Source organism: Lepidochelys kempii, chromosome 24 (assembly GCF_965140285.1).
Source record: "Lepidochelys kempii isolate rLepKem1 chromosome 24, rLepKem1.hap1, whole genome shotgun sequence".
Taxonomy (NCBI): Eukaryota; Metazoa; Chordata; order Testudines; family Cheloniidae; genus Lepidochelys; species Lepidochelys kempii.
In genome coordinates, this window is record NC_136403.1 from 14,982,150 (window position 1) to 15,005,457 (window position 23,308).

A 23,308-nucleotide genomic window follows, 5' to 3' on the forward strand; every position below is an offset into this window, starting at 1 on the left:
CAAGGGCAGGTCCTAAAACACTGACATGGCAGGGAAATTTCTCTCAAGCAGCTGGTGCCCCTCACTACTGACCCACAGCCCCCTGCTTTCCCAGCCCTGGAATCCCCCCCAGCTCTGCCAGTGCCCCTCAATCCCAACATGCAGCCCCCTTCTAAGCCAGCTGTTATATGGGTAAACACCTTCCAGGTTTGCAGGAACTAGTGGGAAAATTATCCCTCCAAAGCTTTTTTTCAACTAAGACTTTTCTAGCTAACTCCTTACCAGGCTCCCATCCCCATGGTGTCTGGGCACCTCAACCTCTTCAATGCATTTAACCTCACGCCGATCCTAGCTAGCTCTAGCCCCGGGCCTGAGGGCAGCAGCTCAAAAAACTCTGCTGAGATAATTGGTTTTTATTATCAAGTCGGTGGCATACAGGACATACATATTTCTCGAACAATTCATAAGAAAAAGGGTAAATAAAAAAAATGAAAAGCCAGGGCCAGCTTCCACCTGTCACGACCTTAAAGCCGAGCTTTGAACTTTGATCCCAGGCAAATACAAACCAGCGACAAAAGCAGGGTGAAAGAATCCCGCGTACATCTGCATCACAACCGAGCCCATCCCACAGCCTGGCCCCTTTGCCACAGGCAAAGTGAAACGTTGGATCACAGACATAAGGGCTGGTTGGTAGAGATTTTTCCCTCCTGCAAAAATTTTCAAACTTTCAATTCCCTCCCCTCTCTCCCAAAGCCAAGATTTCCAAATTCTTCACACAATGAAATACTGGGCGCAGAACTCATTTGAGCTTGCGCCAAACGATTCTGACCTTGGGCTTTTGTCCAGTTTCACACACGTATTGCAAAAGAATATGTTGCTTCAAAACGGCGAAGGGAAATTTTGTGACGTGACCAAACAGGTTTTGCTCTTTGCAAAACTGCCCTCGGTGAAAATTTTTCAACCGGCTCTTAATTCAGCTGGTCGTCCAGTCTGACCTCCTGCATAGCAGAGGCCAGAGAATGGCCCGCATGGATCTCTGCTGCCAGCCCAGATCTGGGGGTCGAGCTGGAGCCCCCTTAACTCTGCTCACAAATTTCTGCAACATCTGACGCCAAGCGAACGGGAAAGGATGGCTAGCAAAGTGAGATTCCCACAGGTCTAAACTGGCACTCACTGTGGACTTATTTTAATCTACACTGCTTGAGGTGCTGCCAGGTTTAGCTTCCTTCCATAGTTTCATCATCTACCAACCAGACTCAAACGCAATGAACTTCAGAGGTGGATTTCTCGTCTCCCGCTGAGAAAAAAGCGGAGAAGGCTTTTGCTCTGCAGGGCGTACATCTTGGAAGCAGTCACGTAGCATAAAACAGAACTAAACGCAAAGGAGATTTTACTTGCAGGCAGAGAGATGCGGGGCCCGTTCAAATGAGCCAGGTGTGATGGCCAAACTCCAGGGAAAACGTCTGCTAAAAGCCAGCACTGGCTGGGAAGCCTAGAAGCTGATAGCAGGAGGGGAAATATACAAGAGTGACTGAACCAAAAATAAAAATGCAGTACCACTCTCCAAACCTCTGTTCAGATTCATAGAGCGAGGGGGGGAATTTTTGAGATTAAGAAATTTTCCTCTCCTGATCTGGGATGAAAAACCCCAGCTCGTGACAATTTTGGCAAAAAGCCAGAAAAAATTTCAGCTGGGCTCAAAACATTTCATTTCCATGATTTTAAGGAGCGTTGTTTTGCGGTCAGCTCTTTTTAAGTCCACTCTTACTAAAATTTCAAACCAAAAATGTCGACTCAAAACCCCCAACCCTTTTCATGCTGACGGCATGGACAACTGATAAACTTTCTGCCCTTGATACATTTTCCACCTCAGGAGATTCCTCCAAACCCAGACTGTGGCGTATCCAGCTCGTTTTGGACAAATCTCCCAACTCGAAAAAGTTTCCGTTTCGATGAGTCTGCATTTTTCAGTGGGGAAAAACGGTTTGCCAAAAATCACCTCCCGACCGGCTCTGCCCTGGGGGAGTGAACGCTGGGATTCCAAAACTCACTTTTACAACGAAGAATCGGTTCGGGCCGATTACAGAGGAAGCCTGGGGCTAATGCAGGTTTTCAAATCAAGAGAAGTGGTGTGTGTCATGTACAAAGTGAGAGTAGTGTATTTCAAACGCAGTTCCCCCCCCCGGCCCTGCCACCATGAGCCCCTGATACAAATCCTCCCCCATCAGAGGGGCAGAAAAGACAAAAAGCACTTCTTGAAATGCAGGGCCAGCCACTCAGCTGAGAGAAATCAGCAGCAAGCTGCGTGTGCATCTCAGTATTAACGTGCTCTAGATCTATCCCAATTAGCACAGATCTACCGATTACAGCTAGCCAACAGATCGCTCTCTCTGCGATCAGTCACTTGCTGCACCAGCCCTCTCTGCAATCAATAGCTTCGTGCCAATCTGCCACCGACAGCACTATTCGGTTCAGCAGAGCGCTGCTGGGTCACGCCAGCTGAGGGCTAGGACCCCAGACCAGGGGGTCTCAAACGGGGTCATGGCCCCGCAGGGGCTCATGAGGTTATTACATGGGGGATTGCGAGCTGTGAGCCTCCACCCCAAGGCCCGCTTCGCCTCCACCATTTATAATGGTGTTAAATATACAAAAAAGTATTTTGAATTTATAAAGGGGGGGGGGTTGCACTCAGAGGTGAAAGGAGTCACCAATACAAAAGTTTGAGAACCACTGCGCTAGATGCTATGGATATTTTGCTGGGCCGCCATTCTCACGAAGAAGCTGCCCCTCTCCCTTGCCAACACCCAGGGTAATATTTCGGAAGAATAAAGCAAAAAACAAAACAAAACCAACCTACCACCATCACACCCTGCCAAAGCACCGCTGCCTTCAAAACTCAAAGGCACCTGCTCGCAATTGAAAGCCGAGCTGTATCTGCAATCCCCACCCGCCCCCAGGTGGTTGAAACGGTGACTACAATTAGACAGATGAGTCGTGATGATGCCAAGTTGAGGCGGAGGGGTCGTGCATGGCCTGGTGCGTCCCAGCGGGGCCATTTACATTCCTGCGTGAGCTGGAGCGCTGCCTGGGGCCGGAGCTTCTGGGGGATTGTGCAAGTTGGTTTCCTTATACACGAACCAAGCATTGCCTGCCCACAGAATGAGGTTCAGGAAGCCGAAAACCTAAGGGGTCCAAAGGAGGAGGGGGTTAGCTGCAGTGTCTAGCTTCCAGGGTAGGCTTCCGGTTTGGCTGGGAGACACCCTCTCCAGCTCTACATGGACCATTTGTGCCCGGCTGCAGAGCCCCAGGCCGGAGAACCTTCTCCAGGAATTCCCGCCTGCAGCCCAGATCTGATGGTCAAGCTAGAGCGCCTTAACTCCACCCTCTTGCATTCATGCCCTTTACTCGGCCCCCTTTGTAGATTTCAAACCCAGATCCGATGGTCGAGCTATGGGTCAATTCCTCTGCATGACTAAAATTCACTTCTTTCCAGTCTGGATCTGTCTGGCTTCATTCCCCAGCTGTCGGCTCTCACTCTGCCTTGGTTGGCTGGATTAAAGAGCCCTCTGCTCCCCAAAATCTCCTCCTCACGGAGGTGCTGACAGACCGGGATTAAATCCCCTCTGAACATTCTCAGGGTGAAACTAATTTAACAAGTGTTTATTAGAGCATTTATTAGGTGTACTATGGTAGCAATGGGACCCTCAGGCATGGATAAAACCCCTTGCGCCAGGTGTTGTACAAACAAAACAAGTCTCTGCCCCAGATGCCTAGGGGCTTGGTTTCAGAGGGACACTCAGGAAAATTAATCTGAATTAACTGCGGGCTTGTCCACACACAGAGTTACTCCAGAATAGCAGTTCCTGAAGAGATTTTTTTTTTTCAGTTCACCGGTGATTCAAAAAGGAGAAAAAACTAACAACATTTTTCAAAATTGCTGGCGAAACGAAAAGTCGAACATAAGGGTGTTGGTCAAACCCACTTTGCTTGACCCTTTAGAAACTTTTTTTATTGGGGGTTCTTTAAATAAAACAAACGGATGTTTGGAAACCGAATCTGCCTTTTCTGCCAAAAGAAGTTTCATCTGGAAAATGTCACCCGTTGCTACTCCTGAATAGTTTCCCCAGTGAATAAAGCCAAATCAGGACAAGCCATTCGTACTCCAGAATAACAGCATCCACACATGGAGTTAAATCAGGAATAATTAGGGCTTTAAATTCACACTCAGCCTTAATCCAAATTAAATTTCAAGTGCAGACAAGTCCTCACTGGTGTGAATTTAAAGTGGATTAGTTAAACCACATCGTGGCTGCTCTCATTCTGAATTAAAGTGGCCTTAATTGAGTTGAGTTTAAGCTACACTGAATGAAGGTGACTTTAATTAAGAATGAGACTATCCATATTTTAACTAGTTCCAAGTTTCCATCAAATCCACAATCTGGTCTTAGACCCACTCTCCTAGATTCATAGATTCTAAGGCCAGAACAAATCCCTGTGATCAGCTAGTCTGGCCTCTAACAGAGGCCAGAGAACTTCCCTGAATTAATTTCCGCTTGAACGAGAGCAGATCAGTTAGGAAACCATCCAGCCTTCATTTTAAAAGTGCCAGTGAGGGAGAATCCACCACACTCCCTGTTAAATTGGTCCAAGGGTGAATTACTGTGACTGTTAAAAATGTACACCTTATTTTCAGTCTGTGTCTAGCTTCAACTTCCAGCCATTGGCCCTAGTTAGACCTTCCTCTGGTAGACTGAAGAGCCCACGATCAAGTATTTGTTCCCATGTAGGGACTTACAGACGGGGATCAAGTCACCACTGAAACCTTCTCTTTCTTAGAAGAAATAGATTAAGCTCCGTGAGTCTATCACTATAAGGGAGGTTTTCCAATCCTTTAATCATTCTTTTGGCTCTTCCCTAACCCCTCTGCAATTGATCAAGATCCTTCTTAACTGATGGACACCAGATCCAGACACAGGATTCCAGAAACTGTCGCACCAGTGCCAAACCCAGAGGTACAATAACCTCTCTCCTCCAGCTCTGAACCCTCTCCAACCAACGAACGCCCTACGGGAATCAATCCATTTCAAACTAGAGCTGTCAATTAAACTGCACTTAACTTCAGCCATTACCTCAAAGCAAATTTACTCAATTAAAAAAATTAATTGTGATTAATCGTCGTTTTAATCGGACTGTAAACAGTAAGAACAATAATTGAAATTTATTATGAATATTTTTGGATGTTTTTCTACATTTTCAAATACACTGATTTCAAATACAACACAGAATACAAAGTGTACACTGCTCACTTTATATTATTGTTGATTACAAATATTTGCACTGTACAAAAAATAAAAAATAGTATTTTTCAAGTTTCAGAGGAACAGCCGTGTTAGTCTGTATTCGCAAAAAGAAAAGGAGTACTTGTGGCACCTTAGAGACTAACCAATTTATTTATTCACCTCATACAAGTACTGTAGTGTTATCTCTTTACAGTAAAAGTGCAACTTACAAATGTAGATTTTTTTTGCTTCATAACTGCACTCAAAAACAAAACTAAGTAAAACTTTAGAGCCTACATGTCCACTCAGTCCTACTTCTTGTTCAGCTAATCGCTAAGACAAACAAGTTTGTTTATGTTTATGGGAGATAATGCTGCCCACTTCTAATTTACAATGTCACCTGAAAGCGAAAAGAGGTGATCGCGTAGCACTTTTGTAGCCGGCGTTGCAAGGTATTTATGTGCCAGATATGCTAAACACTCATATGCCCCTTCATGCTTCCGCCACCATTCCAGAGGACATGCTTCCATGCTGATGATGCTTGTTAAAAAAAAAAATGCGTTAATTAAATTTGTGATTGAACTCCTTGGGGAAAATTGTACGTCTCCTGTTCTGTGGTTTAAACTGCTTTCTGCCATATATTTAATACTATAGCAGTCTCAGATGACGACCCAGCATATGTTGTTCGATTTAAAAACACTTTTATTGCAGATCTGAGAAAACGCAAAGAAGGTACCAATGTGGGATTTCTAAAGATAGCTACAGCACTCGACCCAAGGTTTAAGAATCTGAAGTGCCTTCCACAATCTGAGAGGGAGGAGGTGCAGAACATGCTAACAGAAGTCTTAAAAGAGCAACGCACTGATGTGGAAACTACAGAACCTGAATCACCAAAAAAGAAAATCAACCTTCTGCTGGTGGCATTTGACTCAGATAATGAAAATGAACATGCGTCGGTCCGCACGGCTTTGGATCATTATCGAGCAGAACCCGTCATCAGCATGGACACATGTCCCCTGGAACAATGGTCGAAGCATGAAGGGGCATAAGAACCTTTAGCGCATCTGGCACGTAAATATCTTGCAACGCCAGCTACAACAGTGCCATGCGATCGCCTGTTTTCACTTTCAGGTGACACTGTAAATAAGAAGCGGGCAGCATTATCTCCCGTAAATTTAAACAAACTTGTCTGTCTTTGCTATTGTCTGAACAAGACATAGGACTGAGTGGACTTGTAGGCACTAAAGGTTTACACTGTTTTATTTTTGAGTGCAGTTATATGAAAAATAAAAATCTATGTTTGTAAATTGCATTTTCACGATAAAAAGATTGTATGAGGTGAACTGAAAAATACAATTTCTTTTGTTTATCTTTTTTACAGTGCAAATATTTGTAATAAAAATACAGTGAGCACTGTACACTTTGTATTCTTGTTGTAACTGAAATCAATATATTTGAAAACGTAGAAAACATCCAAAACTATTTAAATAAATGGTATTTTATTATTTTAACAATGCGATTAAAACTGCAATTAATTTTTTAAATTTTTTGAAGGCCCTAATTTAAACTCTTAATTCAGATTCACCTCCCTGCGTGTCCCCATGTAGACAAGATCTCTGAACATGGGATCGGAGCCAAGCACACGCTGAGTTTCGAGGGAGGCCTGCCCCGCGTCTCAGTGGCACAGGGGAGGGGAGGGTGCTGGCCATACGTACCACGGACACGTTGAGGGAGCCCATGCTGCTCACTTCACCGAACAGGCAGGAATGTTGGGGCAAAAGGCAGAAGGCTATTTCCGACAACATCCCAGGCCCGGTGGATACTTTGATGTCAGTCAGTGCTTTGGCCCAAGCCGAAGTGCTGATCAGCCAGAGAAGCGCGACCAACATGGTGATCACAAAGTCCTGCACGAGGGGGAGATGGGGGGGGTGGGCGGGTTACTAGCCCAAGACCACCAGGAGAGAAATACACAATGGAGGGGACAGATTCCCAGACATGTACAATGGACACGCTGAGGCCAACCGTCCAGTGGAGCTACAGCCCATTGACCCCAGCTGGGATCTGGCCCCATTGACCCCAATGGAGCTACGGCCCACTGACCCCAGCTGTGGGTCTAGCCACACTGGCTTTAACGACTGGAGCGTTTTTACACCAGGTGACGCCCTCACACAGCCCCACTGAACTCACATAAGTGTTGATTCCACCTTGGGGCCGCTCAGCTGAGATGTGGGCACTGGGCAGCCCGGTTGGGGCGGGGGGGCTGCACGTCGCCCTGCCCGATGAGGGCCCCCAGTCTCCATCGGGTGTGTGTCGGGGGGAACCTGTGGAACGCCTGGCGCATGCCTCCCAAGTGCTTTCAAGAGACACTCTGGATTGCAGGTGCCCAACTGGAGATGCCATCCAGAGAGTCTGGTTTGGACGGGCGCCTGGCATTTTCTGAAATCCCGTCTCCTTTTACCACATCATGAGTCGGGCACCCAATACAATCCAGCCAGCTCTTTGGACAGCGCAGGGTGGACTCCACGGCATTCCCACAAACAGCCCAGCAGAGACGCCGGACCCTCCTCTGTTACACGGGAGGTGGACCCCTGAGCTACAGGGATGCACCCCGGGTCTGGACTCTGGCTTTAGACTTGGATTTCCAAAGGATCGCACAAGGCGCTGAATTCCCACAGCAATCAAGCCACTAAACAACGCTCCAGGCCTGGCCAAAAATGCCACTCACTGCGAACGCTTCATCCACTCACAGAAGTTAAGGGATTAATTTCATCACTTCTCTTCGCAGCAGTACTATTCTTCAGGTGTTTGTGACGGGGCGGCTGCCCCTCACTGGCTGTCAAAGGGTTAATAGCAGCCCTTGGAGCGGCTGCGCAGAACCCAGCCAATCAGAGGAAGGCTTAGAAGCAGCCAATCAGGGCCAGGCTGGGCCCTATAAGAAGGGCTGCAGGGCAGAAGGGAGTCAGTCTCTCCCTGGAGCTTGAGGGAGAAGGACTGGCTGCCTATAGAGAGAAGTACCTGGGACAGAGCAGTGCTGGGCAGGGTCAGGGGAACAAGCAAAGCTCCAGTCTGGCTGGCTCCCAGACTGTAGCCTTGACACAGGGGCCGAGTAGGTGCTGGGGCTACGGGGAGGTGGCCCAGGGAAAGCAGGTAGCGACAGAGGGGAAGGAGAGGCAGTGAGAAGCTGCCAGCTATAGGGTCCCTGGGTCGGGGCCCAGAGTAGAAGGCAGGCCTGGCCCCCCCACACGCACATTTTGCCCCACTGGCCACCAAGGGAAGTGGCCAGCCAAAGGACTGCAGTTTGCCCCGAGCGAGGGGCTGGACGAGGGGCTGCAGTTGGCCACTGCGGGGAGAGGCTGGGCGAAGGACTGCCAGTTCCCCCGGAAGGGGGGAGACAACAGAGTTGGGGCACAGCCAGAGGGAGATACACAGCAAGAGAGAGTCTCTGCCCCAAAGAACTTACAACATAAGCAGACAACGGAATGATCACTATCCCCACGTTACAGATGGGGAAACTGAGGCATGGACTCACCCAAGCCCTGCCCAAAGCTGAGTCTTGAACCCAGGTCTCCTGCCTTCCAGCTGGATCTCTCTAACTGCTAGCTCACCCCTCCTCGCTAAGGGAAGCTATTCCTGGCAAACCCTGATTTCACTGCAACTTTAGCTGCATTAGAGAAAGCTGGGGGGGGGGGGCAGTGCCCCATAGATCTTGCCGCCCTCACTGGCCCCATTCTGGGAACACATCCCCAGAGCTCTGATGCAATTTGGATTTTCCCTCCGCCCTCTTCCCCCCACAACTCCCTCACCCCAAACTTGGAAGCTGGGGTTTGCCAATTACTCCTGAATAATATATCCAACAAGCAGGTTAGCGCCACTGTGGGACCAGCAGGAGACACCCAGGCACTTACCGCATTTCCCAGCCCTCCGGGGAGCCGGCGCAGCAGGGAGAGAAGAGAAAAGGGGCAACTGTTTATCAAGTTACAATAATCCTCTCCCGTTCGCGACCCCTCTGCCTTCCAGAGCTGGGGGCTTTGGTTCGCATGCCAGCACGGCGCCAGGGCATTGCGCCAAAGATCAGGTCTCATGGCCTCTGAATTAGAGCTAGGATCCAGCCAGCGGGTGAGCCGGGGATTACGCAGATCACCGTAAGAACAGCTGGGGGGAGCCTTCACTGGTGTGAATCAGCACAGATCCACTGGACTAAATGGAGCGACAGCCGATTGACCCCAGCTGGGATCTGGCCCCATTGACAGAAGCTTGGTGTTTTGGGAAAACAAAAATTGCTGAAAAATGTCATCAGAAAACAAAACCCTTTGACCAGAACGTTTTAAAATGCCAGGGCAAAAGGGAACAACCACAGGCAAATTTTGCTCCAACGAAGCAAAACACATTCCTGCATTGTAACTCGACCTCAGAAAGCCGAGATGTGTATTGCACAAAACCCTTTTCATAGCAACTAGCCCATTTTGTTTCCTCTTTTTAAGGGGAAAATGCTTTTAAAAGGGGAAACGGGAGGTTTTCCCCACTAAAAAAAAAAAAATACAAAAGATTTAGCTGAACAGCAAGAAAATTTTGATCAAAGATTTTCCCATGAAAATTTCCATACTGGCCAAAAAAAAAGTTTGTTAATCTTTTTGTGGTCCCAAAAAACCTGGCCATGCCAAGAGTCTGAGCAGGACTCGGTCTGTGGAGTGCTTGGAGATCTAGGTTAGGAGATCTACACTCCTGGCTTAAGAGTGGAGCTCACTGAAAATTCTGCGTCACAGCTGCTTTTTGACAGAAAATTGCTTGTTTCAACAACAAAGAAAATTACTTGTGACACACGTCTGCTTCCCACGGAGAATTTCAACTTTTCTGTGAAAATTGTTTGTCCGAAAACCAAACTGTTTCGATTCAAAATGATAGAGTGGTGCATCATGGCAGCTGTAGTTCTGAATACCTTGTGCTCCAACTCTTCTCTATGGGCTGGGCTTTCTGGTTGGACCACATTTCCCATGATGCACCACTTCCTCGCCTCTTGCTGACCCACTGTGTTGCATGATGGGAGTTGTAGTTCAGATGCCTCATGTTCCTCTTCTCCTCTCTTGCCTGGACTACATCTCCTATGATGCACCACTCTTCCCCCTTTGGGTGGGTTGTGACCTAGGAATCTCTGGACATGGTGCAACATGGGAGTTGTAGGTTAGCCAGAGAGCCTGGACCACAGAGAAGAATGAGAGCACGGGGCACCCAGGACTACAACTCTCATGAGGCATTGCAGCCACGGACACCCATGACACAACCCCCCTCCTGACCACAGGAGGAAGTGGTGCATCCTGGCCTATAGAGAACTTAGCATGAAGCACCCAGGACTACAACCCCCATAATGCACCACAGCGACTCTGCAAGAGCGGTGGAAGTGGTGCATCTTGGGAGATGTTGTCCAGCCAAAGAGCCCAGCCAATAGGGGAGAATGGAACCCCGAGGCACTCAGGACTACAGCTCCCATGAGGCCCCACAATGTCATTCTGAATTCAAATATTCCAGGTTTCGGTCAAAATATTTCAGTGAAATGTCAAAATTTTCCCACCACGAAAATGAATAAAGATTTTAATTTTTGTCTCAATTCTCCAAGGGAAATTCCCCCTCTGCCCCCAATTTTCCTCCCAGCCCCCATTAAGAGCAAAGCATTACATGTCACTTACGATCATGGGCAGCTTGCCAGCGCCACGGTAAAGGTGCAGATACCCCATGTACAGCACCAGCGCCGCCATGCAGTAGAGGAAGACAAAGACAGCGAAGGTGACAAAGAACTGGGCCGAGGAGGAGAAGTCGCCCACGAGGTGGGTCTGGATCCATGTGTTGTTACATAGTTTGGAATCCAGGTCTTTGAACAACACAGTGTTCAGCCTGCCAGGGGAGACAGAGAAGCTTGAAGCGTTTCACTTTGACGCCAGCGAGACGAAGTGCTGGACCTCTGGGGCGAAAGATCCATATCTACCCACCCGCTCTGCCCTCCTGCATAGCCCAGGCCGGAGAAACTCCTCCAGGGATCCCTGCCTCTAGTCCAGATCTGGGAGTTGAGTGCCCTTAACTCCACCCCCTTGCATACATCCCCTTAATTCTGCCCTTTCATAGATTTCAAGTCCGTATCTGATAGTGGAGCTAGAGGGGAGCTTTTAAAGAAATGTCAGATCTTGATGGAAAGACTCCAAGGGATTTAGAAACTGCCCCATCCCTGGGGCAGTCGTTCCAAAGGTCAATTCTCTTTGTTAAGAATTTGCCTCATTATTTCCAGTCTGGCTTCATCCCCCAGCTGTCGGCTCTCAATCTGCCTTTGTTGGCTAGATTAAAGAGCCCTCTGCTCCCCCAAGTCTCCTCCCCAGGGAGGTACTGACAGACCAGGTACAAGTCCCCTCTGAATCTTCTCAGGGAGAAACTCACTAGATCAAGCTCCTTTAATGCAGAGGTGGGCAAACTATGGCCCATGGGACCGTCCTGCCCGGCCCCTGAGCTCCTAGCCAGGGAGGCTCACCCCCAGCCCCTCCCCTACTGTCCCCCCTTCCCCGCAGCTACGCGGGCAGCACTCTGGGCAGCAGGGCTGCACCCTCCTGCAGGGCAGCGCAGCTGCGTGTCTGGCTCCGGCCGGGTGGCGCGGCTCCAGACATGCTGCTCTGAGTGGCATGATAAGGGGGCTGGGGGGTTGGATATAGGGCAGGGGGTCCCGGGGGGCAGTCAGGGGACAGGGGGTGGTTGGATAGGGTGGAGGTTCAGGGGGGGCAGGGGACAGGGAACAGGTGGGGGGTTGGATAGAGGGTGGGGTCCCGGAGGGCCTGTCAGGGGGTGTGGATATGGGGTCAGGGCAGTCAGGGGACAGGGTGGGTTGGATAGGGGGTTGGGTCCTGGGGGGGCGGTCAGGGGCGGCGGTCCCAGAAGGGGGCGGTCAGGGGACAGGAGCAGGGGGGGTTGGATGGGTCGGGGGTTCTGAGGGGGGAAGTGGGAGGGGTCAGATAGGGGGCAGGGGCCAGGCTGTTTTGGGGACACAGCCTTCGCTACCTGGCCTTCCATATAGTTTTGCACCCCGTTGTGGCCCTCAGGCCAAAAAGTTTGCCCCCCTCCGCCCCCCCGCTTTAATGTCTTGCTCTCAGGCAAGTTTTCCAGCCCCTCAGATTGTTCCTGTCCCCTCCCTCATTTCCTGTTTGACAGGCGGCCCCCAGTACTGGGCACAGTCTCAAGTCATTGTCTCCCCAATGCCGTACTGAGACTTCACCCCCCACCAACTGACACAACCCTTTAGATCCAACCGGACACTGCACATCTCATGATCGTTGGGGCTTTTCCTTTCCTTCCATCTCAAGCTCCCGGAGTCACAGCATTCCTGGGAGAATCTCTATTAAAATGACTTTTCTCATCTTCAGACTTGGGGCCAGGGGGATGGGAAATGAGGCCCCTAGAAGCTAAAAAAAAAAACCCTGACGCTAGTTGCTTGTTTAAAAACAACCCGTGAAGTTTAAGCCAGTCGCAGGGTGTTTCGTTCCTAGGGGCTGGGAGAACACATAGGAGAGAAGGAGGAAACAAGGTCACGTGGGAATGATTCACTGATTCGAAGGCCAGACCGGCCCACTGTGATCATCCAGCCTGCCCTCCTGTGTCACACTCACCAGGGAACGTCCCTGAATTAATTCCTGTGAACACCGTCCTCCTGGAACTGCGGGCCCCAGGACCGGACGTGGGATTCCAGCAGCGGTTGCAGGTAAAAACAACCTCTCTGCTCCGCGTCTCGGGATTGGGTTAGCCCCGCTGGCCACCGCATCCCGTCACGAGCACAGAGTCAACATGACTGTCCGCCCGGGGCTACACTCACCGGAACGGATAGCCAAAAGCCGCCTCAAGGGTCTCATTTTTAACGTCCCAACAGCTGACTTTAATGGAGGTATGGCCACTGTACCCTCCACAGGTGGCAAAAGCAAAGATAGAAAAAATCTAGAGATACGGAGAGACACAGCATTAGAGTCATAGATTTCAAGGCCAGAATCCGTGCCCATCCAACCTGCCCTCCTGCAGAGCCCAGGCCGGAGAACCGCCCCCAGGGATCCCGGCGTCCAGCCCCTATCTGGGGATTGAGCTGGCTCCCATCTTTTTGATGCACCAACTCCTTTTCAAGCTCGGCAGACGCACTCCAGCCAGCGTCAGAAGGATCCGGTTAAGGAAAGCCAGCAGTGCACACGGTTCGTATCAGCTGATCCCACTCTCTCCGCTGGCATTCGCCCACCAGAACAGCAGCTGGGTTGGCACGTGCCACTCACTCTCGCCACAATTCTGATCGTCACAGGGTCAATTTTCTGCGGCCACCTGGCTCATTAAAAACGGTTCTAATGAAAATTGAAAGCAGAAGAGGCCAGATCATGAGCCAGGGTAAACTGACTCCAGCGGGAAGCTGGCCCCATTGAGTCTCTGGGCCAAGGACCACACCACTTTCTGTTGGCACAACTAATTGGAGACGGAACACCTCTGTCAGCAGCCCTCCCAGCTTCTGCAAACCTTGCCAGAGTCTGGGAATAATCCCTCACCTTCATGTGTTCTCCATGCACAGATCTCAAAGGGCTGTGGCAAGGAACGCGCGCAACATTATCACAAATGGGGAAACTGAGGCACAGAATGTCACCGTGACTTGCAGGTGACTCAACAGACCACAGCTGGGACAGCACGCTTCCTCTTTAACAGCTGCTAATGTCCTGAGCTATTGCTCATTCCCTGTGCCCATTCACAAGCTAAACACAAACAAGCGTATGAAGTTACAAACAGCTCGAGTTCCACTTCTGTCTCTCGTTTCCCAAGGGACTTAACGCTGATTGGAATATTTTCATCAAAATATTTTTCCTCCCCATGAAAAATGACATTTCTGCTATGAAAGAAATTTTAATGATTCACAGATTCCAAAAGCACAGAAGGGCCCATTGTGATCATCTTGTCTGACCTGTGTAACACAGGTCAGAGAGCTGCTTCATGATCATTCCTAGAACAGAGCTATTAGAAAAAACTCCAATCTTGATTTTGAAATGGTCAGCGCTGGGCACTCCACCACGACCCCTGGCGACGCGTTCCAATAAGTAATTGCTCTCACTGCTATGGAAAATGGAACGTTACTTTGACTGCTGATCAGAAAATCACTGGTAACCTCCCCCCTAAAAACGTGTCACAGAAATGGTCAGTTGTAGGCTACAAAAAAAAAATTTCCAGTAAAAACATTAGGGTTTGGTTTAAAAGTTGAGTTCAAATTTTCTAAAATCAAAACTCCGAATTGAGATCCATTCTCTGTAAACATCGTTAGTTAAAAAATCCCACAGTTTACGTTAAAATTTGCAGTTTGGGGCGAAGGCTTCAGTTTGCACTAAAACTTCTCTGGGTTTGTTTTTAAAAATTGAGTTTTACTTTTCAAAACCACGTTTTTGGCCAAAAACCGCTATCAGGAAACCGTTTTCCCCTCAAACTGTTTTTGCTTTAGCTGAAAATTTGCACTCTGAGGTTCAACTTTCCATTATTCCAGTTAACAAAAGGTTTGTGGATTGGGGAAATCAGATTTGTTTGTTAGTTAATTCCAGTTTGAGTTGAATTGGAGTCGGAGTCCTCGAAAAACCGATCTCAGGAACATTGTCAACAACACCGGTTTTCGAAAACTAAAACCCTCCGTGTTTATTTAGTTGGATTTTTAACAAAATTCGGACATTTTACCATAAGCCGTGCTCCACAACAGAACCATGTGGGGCTGAAAAAACAGCCACATTCTCCCGTGAAATTTTGAAGATTAAAGAAAACCTAGGAAAAATTTGCAAGCTTTCAACAAGAAAACCTTTTTTGGCCTTTCCACCCCCTCCCTGTACCGCTGGCAGACACCCCGTAGTGGCAGAGTAACACAATACAATTGAACAAATAGTGAGCAGGGACAAAAAGCCAGGGGATCTGGCTCCAAGCCTTGAAGGTCATGGCCAGGTTTAGCCATGAGACGAGTGGCAGATTCCAAATCCGGGATGCGTGAGCACAGGGGAGTTTCGGACATGGTCCCGCTCAGTGTGATTCCTCCTTAAGAAACCTTGCAAAGCTGGAGCTGCTGGCAACATGTGTCAATGGTGCCCGGGGGGGGGGGGGGGGGGGCGGGGGCTAAGCCGGCCAGGACCCCACCGACGCCGGGCCTGGCTGGGAGCCAGGGAAGCCGAGTGCAGCGAGTACAGAAAGACATGCCTGTTCTGTGGAATTCACTGCAAGGCTCAGCAATCGGAGGCCCGGCTGGAGGCTTTAAGCGAGAGTTATTACTTCAACACCAGCAGCTAGGTTGTCCCCTATTGTACTCAGTGCCACAGAGATCCTCACTAGGATGGGGGGGGGGCCCTTCCTGCTGGGGGCCACACAGACACACACCCCCTCGACTGAGATCAGGGATAATGTCACGCTGGGTGCCACACAGATTTCCTGCCCTCCAACCGAGATCGGGGACCCCATCATGCCAGACGCTGCACAGACCGTCCCCGACTGAGATCAGGCACCCCGTCATACCAGGTGCCACACATATTCCCCGCCCCCACCCCAACCAAGATCAGGGCCCCTGTCATGCCAGGTGCTGCACAGCCCCCCGCCCATGACCGAGATCAGGGACCTCTTTGCACCCTCCGTTAGGAGGGATGGTCCAATCTGGAAGGGAGAGAAGATGCCCTAGCATGGCAGGTGGGCATCACAGGGGGCTCAGAATGAGGTAAAGCACAAAGCTAGTGGATTCTCATCATGGTAGTGCTGGGGAGAGAGCCCAGCCAACCCACAATCTCTCCCCCCGACTCCTCTCAGAGAGACCAGCCCCGCCCCGAGCACCGTCGAGGAAGCAGCCACAAGAAGCCGGCTGCCTGAATTGGCGCCACAAACCCAGATCATGTCCCCATCGGGCCACTGGTCCTGCCTCACACGGCAAAGAGCGGAAAGGCAATGCCGTGCCCACCCCGGCCGCAGGCTAACGGAGACGTGCTCACGGCCAATGCCCTGCTCCAAGGATTGGCATGAGACGGCCAAATTTGCAAAAATCTTCCATTGGGAAAAAGAAGGGGATGAAAACAGTCAAAACAGCAGATTTTCCAATGAATAAAAATTGGGACAAAAACCCATCTAAGCTGCGGGACAAAAAGTTGGGACAAAACAGTAAAATTTGCAGATTTTCCGATGAATAAAAATTGGGATGAAAACAGTAAAACCTGGGGGGGAGGAGGATTTTTTGAGGATTGCAAACAGCCTGCATGCAAAAAAATGCCCTTTTCCAGACACCCACACCCCGAATTTTCCTTGGGGGGAGGGAGTTTTTTGACCAGATTCCGCCATGGGAAAAAATTGAATGTCTTTTCCTTCTGGATCACATTAGAGGCTATAAATACCCTGGTTGCAGTTTACATCCAGCAGAGTGGGTCAGAGATGGAGCGGGGGGGTGAAGATGGCGTAGACTTCCTGTGGGCACGATTTTGAACTGTGCCCAGAGATGCCAGCATGCTGTGCCCTCAGCAGCTAGCGCCAATTAGCCAGGTGAGGTATCAATCTAGGTACTGATCTGGCTTTTAATTGTCAAAATCCCCCTAGGAGAGGGACGGGGTCTCCCCTCCCTGTGTTTGTATAGTGCCTAGCACCACAACCACAGTACAGCTCATAATCCTACTTCACAGCTGGGGAAACTGAGGCATGGGACAGGTGAAACTATTTGCCCCAGGTCAGGAGGGGGGCCAAGCCAGGATTTGACCCATGGTCTGTGCTCATCCCACTGCGCCGCTCTGCCAGGAGTGGCTGGGCCCAGGCAGAGGGAGCGGCCATGTGCCCAGTGATGGGAACGCAGGTAGGGGGGTGCCGAAGCGGAAAGGGCACGGTGGTTTCTGGGCGTTGCTGGCTCCTGTTTCCAGCCGACTGGGCAGAGCGGGAAGCAGAGCCGGGCGGAGCCAGAGGTGCCGAGGCCACCGTGCGGGCTGAAGCTAGCTCCATGGGGCGTTGCCTTCCGCCAGCCCAGCTGCTGCTTTCCATATAGCAGCTTCACTCAGCTGGGTGGCACCGCGGCCCTGCCCTTCCTTGAACGGTGCCTCCAGGCACTAGGCAGGCAACGGGGTCCCCGTCCTGCCAGGGACTACACAGACCCCCCACACACACCAAGATTGGGGTCCCCATCACACCGTGCACTGCACAGACCCCCAGACCGAGAGATGCACAGATGGGGGACGGGGGGGGCTGCTTATCTTTTTCTATCAGCAAAATGACAACTCTGCCGTCTCCGGCGACGTTCTCGCAAACCTCCCGCTCCTGGGGGACTTTTCGTAAGTCTCCAGGCTCCCGGAGTCACGACACAATCCCAGCTTTCGCCTTGAAACTCAGGCTTCCAGCCTTGGGTTTGGGGAGATAATCTGGAGAACGTGGCCGCTCCAGGTCAGAAACGGGTGGCAAAGATTTTAGCCTCCCCAACTACAAAACACAAGCATTTTTGTTTGTTTTTAAATCTCGTGATTTTTTACCCCAACCTTGGAATTTGGGGAGGGCTAAATTTGGATTGGACACGGCCGGCGCTGCTCAGCGAGCCCTGGCTTTTTTCCCCTTCCCCAGGTCCTTTTAAAGGACGCCGCAAAGGGGTGACAGGCGTATGCCTTAGAGTCAACTTTTCAACACCATACAGGGGGGAAACGTTTTCCCAACACTGCAGAAGAAAGAAAGTGAAACTAATGCCAACTTTCCCTCTGGTGGCACGAGGGCGGAAAAGAATCCCGGAGAAATAGTGATGAAAAGTACAGCAGAGGCTACAGTATAATCATCTAAAAGTCCTAGAGCTGGCAGACTTGGGAGTATAGATAAAACACCCAGAGGTGGCAGGCATCAGATAATTCGAGACTGGGGCTATAAAACTGCACTGTAGACATGCAGGCTCAGGCTAGAGACGGGCTCTGGGGGGACAAGTGTCTTTTTGTTCCAGGTCTGTACAGCACCTAGCGCAACGGGGATTTGATTTCAGCCTAGGGAACCTACCAGCTTGGTCTGGGTCCTGCTAACTTCTGTCTGGGTCCAAATCTAGCAGGTCAGGCCCAGGGCGCAATGTTGGAATTAGCTGATCATGGCAGCCCTGAGGCTGGCATGATCACAGCTAGCCTCCCATCGTCTGCGGTTCTCGCTCAGTCCCCAGCGCCGGGAGCCATCACGGGTCGCCAGGAGAACCCAGGCTTGAGAGGATGGGTTTCAATTCTTGCCCTCGCGGGATGGGGAAGAACAACTGGGGACTGGGGGCCCAGGAAAGGGCTCGGAGGCCAACAGGCAAATCAACCGGATTTGGTCACAATCGCGCAACCTCCCAAGGCGTTTTGGGGTTGTGTTTTGGGGGTTTTTTTAAACACGCAGGATTAGGCAAACTGAGGAGGAAAGATTGAATAACGGCCCCCTCCACACACTCTCAAAGCTGGGAATAGAACCCAGGAGTCCTGGCTCCCAGCCACCCCTGCTCCAACCATTAGACCCCACTCCTCTCCCAGAGGCAATGACAGACCCCTGGAGTCCTGGCTCCCAGCCCATTTCTGGGGGTCGAGCTAGAGCTCCTTATCCAGGCTGCCAGGCAAATGACAGCAGCGGTGGAAGGGCCCAGCTGCTACCTGCCACCAGCCCTGGCGCTGCCCTCCCCACCAAGCCCCCGCCATCCCTTCGGAGAGCTCTGTTTCATTAACATCCAATATTACCAAACCACTGGAAACCCACAAACAGATGCAACTTCCCCTACAGCGTCAGGGCCTCCTCTCTGTGGTCCCCTCCCACTGGTGAAAGTGCACCCGGATAGGGTGGCATGGCCCAGTAGACAAGGAGCTGGAGTGGGAGGCAGGATGCCTGGTTTCTCTGCCCAGCTCAGGGAAGAATCATAGAATCATAGAATATCAGGGTTGGAAGGGACCCCAGAAGGTCATCTAGTCCAACCCCCTGCTCAAAGCAGGACCAATTCCCAGTTAAATCATCCCAGCCAGGGCTTTGTCAAGCCTGACCTTAAAAACCTCTAAGGAAGGAGATTCTACCACCTCCCTAGGTAACGCATTCCAGTGTTTCACCACCCTCTTAGTGAAAAAGTTTTTCCTAATATCCAATCTAAACCTCCCCCACTGCAACTTGAAGAAAGTCCATCCCCCTCACATCAGGTCTGTGCATGGCTAGCACTTGTGTAAATGCCACATCAGTCCCAGTTGAACTACCTGGGGGTGCTCAGAGAGATCACCTACAGGTCAAAATATGGGCTAGTGGGTGGGGGTGGGCAGGGCTGGGAGCCTGGGCTCTTAAGTTCTTTCCCCAACTCTGGGAGGAGAGTGGGGTCTAATAATTAGAGCGAGAGAGGGGGGCTGGGAGAGAACTCCTGGGTTCTATCCCTGCCTCTGCCACTCCCTTTTTCCTCACGGTGCCTCAGTTCCCTCTCCCTGTTATTTGTCTATTCACACTGGAAACTCTTTGGGACAGGGACCGTCTCTCGCTGTGTGTCTGGGCAGCGCCTGGCACGACGGGGCCCCAATCTCAGCTGGGGCAGGGCCTGTCTCTCAATGTGTCTGGGCAGTGCCTGTCACACGGGGCCCTGATCTCAGCTGGGGCAGGGCCTGCCTCTCGCTGTGTGTCTGTGCGGCGCCCGGATCTCATCTCATAGCAACACGCCCTGGGCTACGCAGGGGTTTATACCCCAAATCCAGGATGCACCAGAAATCCGCTCATTGCAAGAGGCTCATGTCACTGGCCACATGAGGAAACGCCCGCACGAGCTATTAGCCCTGGGGACCGATTCCCACTAGCCCCCTTGGAGTGAGAGGGCACCGGGGTACTGGGCAGGGGGCTGGGACCAGTCCAGATCAGCAGCATTTTCCCCCCCACTTCTCCCCACCCCCTCCCTCACTGGATCCCCCACCCCAGCCTCCTGCCTTCCCCATTTCCTTCTCCCATCCTGCTTTGTACCCCACCCCTGTACCCTGACTGCTCCACCCAGCCCCCCCCCCACACACCTGGCCCTCTGCCCCCCAGCTCCAACGCCCTTGCGAGGCCCCCACACCTCCAGCCCTTCCCCTAACCACTGTCCCCCCCAGCCCTCCCCACGCACCCTGCCCCTCCCAGCACCCAGCCCACTGCCCCCCACACTCACCCACTGCAGGACCTTGATGAACCCCAGTGGCTCCTTCACAGGGCCCAGGTTGAGCTGGAGGCCGGACATTTTCTGGGGAGAGGCCAGAGGAGGCGTCAGGAAAGAAGAGGCGGGGGCGGGGGCAGGGCGGAAGTTTGCAGTGGGAGGGGAGTTTGCAGTGGGGGGGGCAGGCGGGAGTTCTCTGGGGGGAGGAGGGGAGTATGCAATGGGAGGGGTCGACGGGAGAATTTGCAATGGGAGGGGGTAGCGCGTTCCTGGGGGAGCGGGGGTTCCCTGGGGGGAGGAGGGGAGTTTGCAACGGGAGGGGGGCAGGCGGGTTCCTGGGGGGAGGAGGGGAGTTTGCAACGCGAGGGGGGCAGGCGGGTTCCCTGGGGGGGAGGAGGGGAGTTTGCAACGCGAGGGGGGCAGGCGGGTTCCCTGGGGGGGAGGAGGGGAGTTTGCAACGCGAGGGGGGCAGGCGGGTTCCCTGGGGGGGAGGAGGGGAGTTTGCAACGCGAGGGGGGCAGGCGGGTTCCCTGGGGGGGAGGAGGGGAGTTTGCAACGCGAGGGGGGCAGGCGGGTTCCCTGGGGGGGAGGAGGGGAGTTTGCAACGCGAGGGGGGCAGGCGGGTTCCCTGGGGGGGAGGAGGGGAGTTTGCAACGCGAGGGGGGCAGGCGGGTTCCCTGGGGGGGAGGAGGGGAGTTTGCAACGCGAGGGGGGCAGGCGGGTTCCCTGGGGGGGAGGAGGGGAGTTTGCAACGCGAGGGGGGCAGGCGGGTTCCCTGGGGGGGAGGAGGGGAGTTTGCAACGCGAGGGGGGCAGGCGGGTTCCCTGGGGGGGAGGAGGGGAGTTTGCAACGCGAGGGGGGCAGGCGGGTTCCCTGGGGGGAGGAGGCGGTTTGCGAGGGGGAGGGGCAGGGGAAAGGGGGGGGGGGGCCGCAGCGCCTACCTGACTCACGCGCTCCATTCCCCGGCTACGCGCGCGCGCTGACCTCACCAAACCCCACCCACCCCTCCACGTCAGGCCCCCACCGCCCCGCCTCAGCTGATCTAATGAGCTCATTTGCATACCCCCTTGCAGGGCCCGAGCCTCCCCCCCGCGCCCCCGCTGCTGGGTGCGGCGCCCTGGGAGGGTCCCACTGCAGTGGGGCAGTCCCCCCCCCGTGGTCCTGTCCTCCCCCCCTCCTGGCTCCGGGGGGACCCGTCTCTGGCCCCCTCCCTTGGGCTCTATGCCAGCTGCTTTGCCCGCCCCGCCTGCCTGGCACCTCTCTGTCCATCGGGGCCCCGCCTGCCCCAGATCCCCCCCCCCCACCAGGTGTCGATGGCCGGGGTGGGGTGGGGGTTTCAGCCGGTCCCTTCACGCCCCAGTTGTTCCACCCCTCACAGCTCTGCAGCAATTACCCGCCCGCCACCCACGGCTTTCCTCCGGCCGCCCCCCCTTGGGGAGCAATCCCAAGGCCAGGAACAATAGTACAGAAAATTCCCACTGCATCCCCGCCTGGGCGGGGCAGGGGAGCTGGGCTGAGATCCCCCTGCACGGGGTGGGGGGGGCATAGCTGGGGGTAGAGGGGGAACAAAGCAGCTAGGCAGGCCCCAAGTGTGAGCAACCCTGCCATGCTGCCTGAGCCTGCAGAGAGCCTGAGCCCATCGCTGGGAGAGGGGCATGCTCTCCAAGCCCGCACCTAGCCCAGGCCAACCCTGGACTCCAGAGCTGCACCCTGGTTAATTTGAACAGTTCGACTCTATGATGTCTCGGGTGGGAGGAGCTTATTTAGTGGGTGGAGCTTAGAAGAGCCCCACCTCCTTTTCTCACCCCCTCCCCTGCCAGACCAGGCTGTGTCTGCCCAAACAGAGGGGAAATCTCTCCTCCCTCATCCATGGGGCAGTGCCTTTCAGCCAGCACCAGAGCCAAGGGCAGTTGATCTAGCATAGGTGCTTCTCTGGCCCCCCGTTCCCACAGCAGCTGAGCCCCTCACTCTCTTTAACGACACCCTCAAGAGGAGGGACAGGGCTCTTGTCCCCTTGGTACAGATGGGGAAACTGAGGCAAGGAGTTGGGCCTAAGGTCAGCCAGGGAGTGTGTGACACGGCAGGGAATTGAATCCAGGCTTGCTAAGTCCCAGGCTGTTGCACTAACCACTGGACAGGCCTACCTCTTCGCAAAAGACTATTTGTTTTTCCTTTGTACACCCCAGCCCAGCCCAAAATGCCATTTCAACGAAATTCACTCATTTCTGGCAAAGGAGTCGGCGTTTCCTGGTGGAAAAATGCTCTGTCAGGAAGCACCCGGCCGCCTTGACTTCATAGTCTTCAAACCTCTGCATAGCCCAGCGTGCGCTGAGCACACCTGGGCCCTGCTGAGGTTCTTGGAGGTGTCAGTCGCCTGCTGGGGTAGGGGTAAAGATGTAGCCCTGCCTCACCAGAGAGAACCCCAGGGCCTGCCTCTCGCTGATCCCCTCAATAACTCCGCCCCAGGCGTGTCTACCCTTAACTCCACCCTCTTGTATGTCTGCCCTTAACTCTGCCCTCTCCATGGATTCATACCATTTAAGACCACAAGGGCCCATTGTGACCATCCAGTCTAACCCCAGAGAATGGCCTAGAGTGATTTCCAATAGCTGGACTTGAACAAGAGCATCTCTCATCTCCAATTTTCAGTGATGGAAATTCCACAAAACCCACCCCTATCCACACCCCTCTATCCATCCCTCCATCCATCCCCATACACCCCTTCTATTCATCCCTCGCTCCATCCATCCATCCATCCCCATAACCTCCTGTATGTATCTCTCCATCCCTCCCTCCCCATACACCCTATCCATCCATCTCTCCCCATATGTCTCTCTCTCTCTGATGTGTGCAGAGCAGGTTGGATTCCCCAGCTGCCAGCCCAGCAGCCCCATGCCACTGTTAGGGAAGAAGATGCAGCGGGCTGCTGTCCCAG

The 23,308-nt window shown here is 52.6% G+C and overlaps 1 protein-coding gene across 1 annotated transcript; it reads right to left on the reverse strand.

Annotated features, from left to right (window-relative positions):
- Positions 1-377: 377 nt before the first annotated feature.
- On the reverse strand, positions 378-21,372 carry LOC140902998 (synaptophysin-like protein 1). Its single transcript, XM_073323613.2, has 6 exons — positions 21,315-21,372; positions 20,389-20,460; positions 13,099-13,217; positions 10,940-11,144; positions 6,974-7,162; positions 378-3,161 (listed from the first exon to the last, which is right to left on the reverse strand). Exons 1-6 carry the CDS (start codon positions 21,330-21,332, stop codon positions 3,036-3,038), a joined length of 729 nt encoding a protein of 242 aa, XP_073179714.1. The 5' UTR covers positions 21,333-21,372; the 3' UTR covers positions 378-3,035.
- Positions 21,373-23,308: the final 1,936 nt, after the last annotated feature.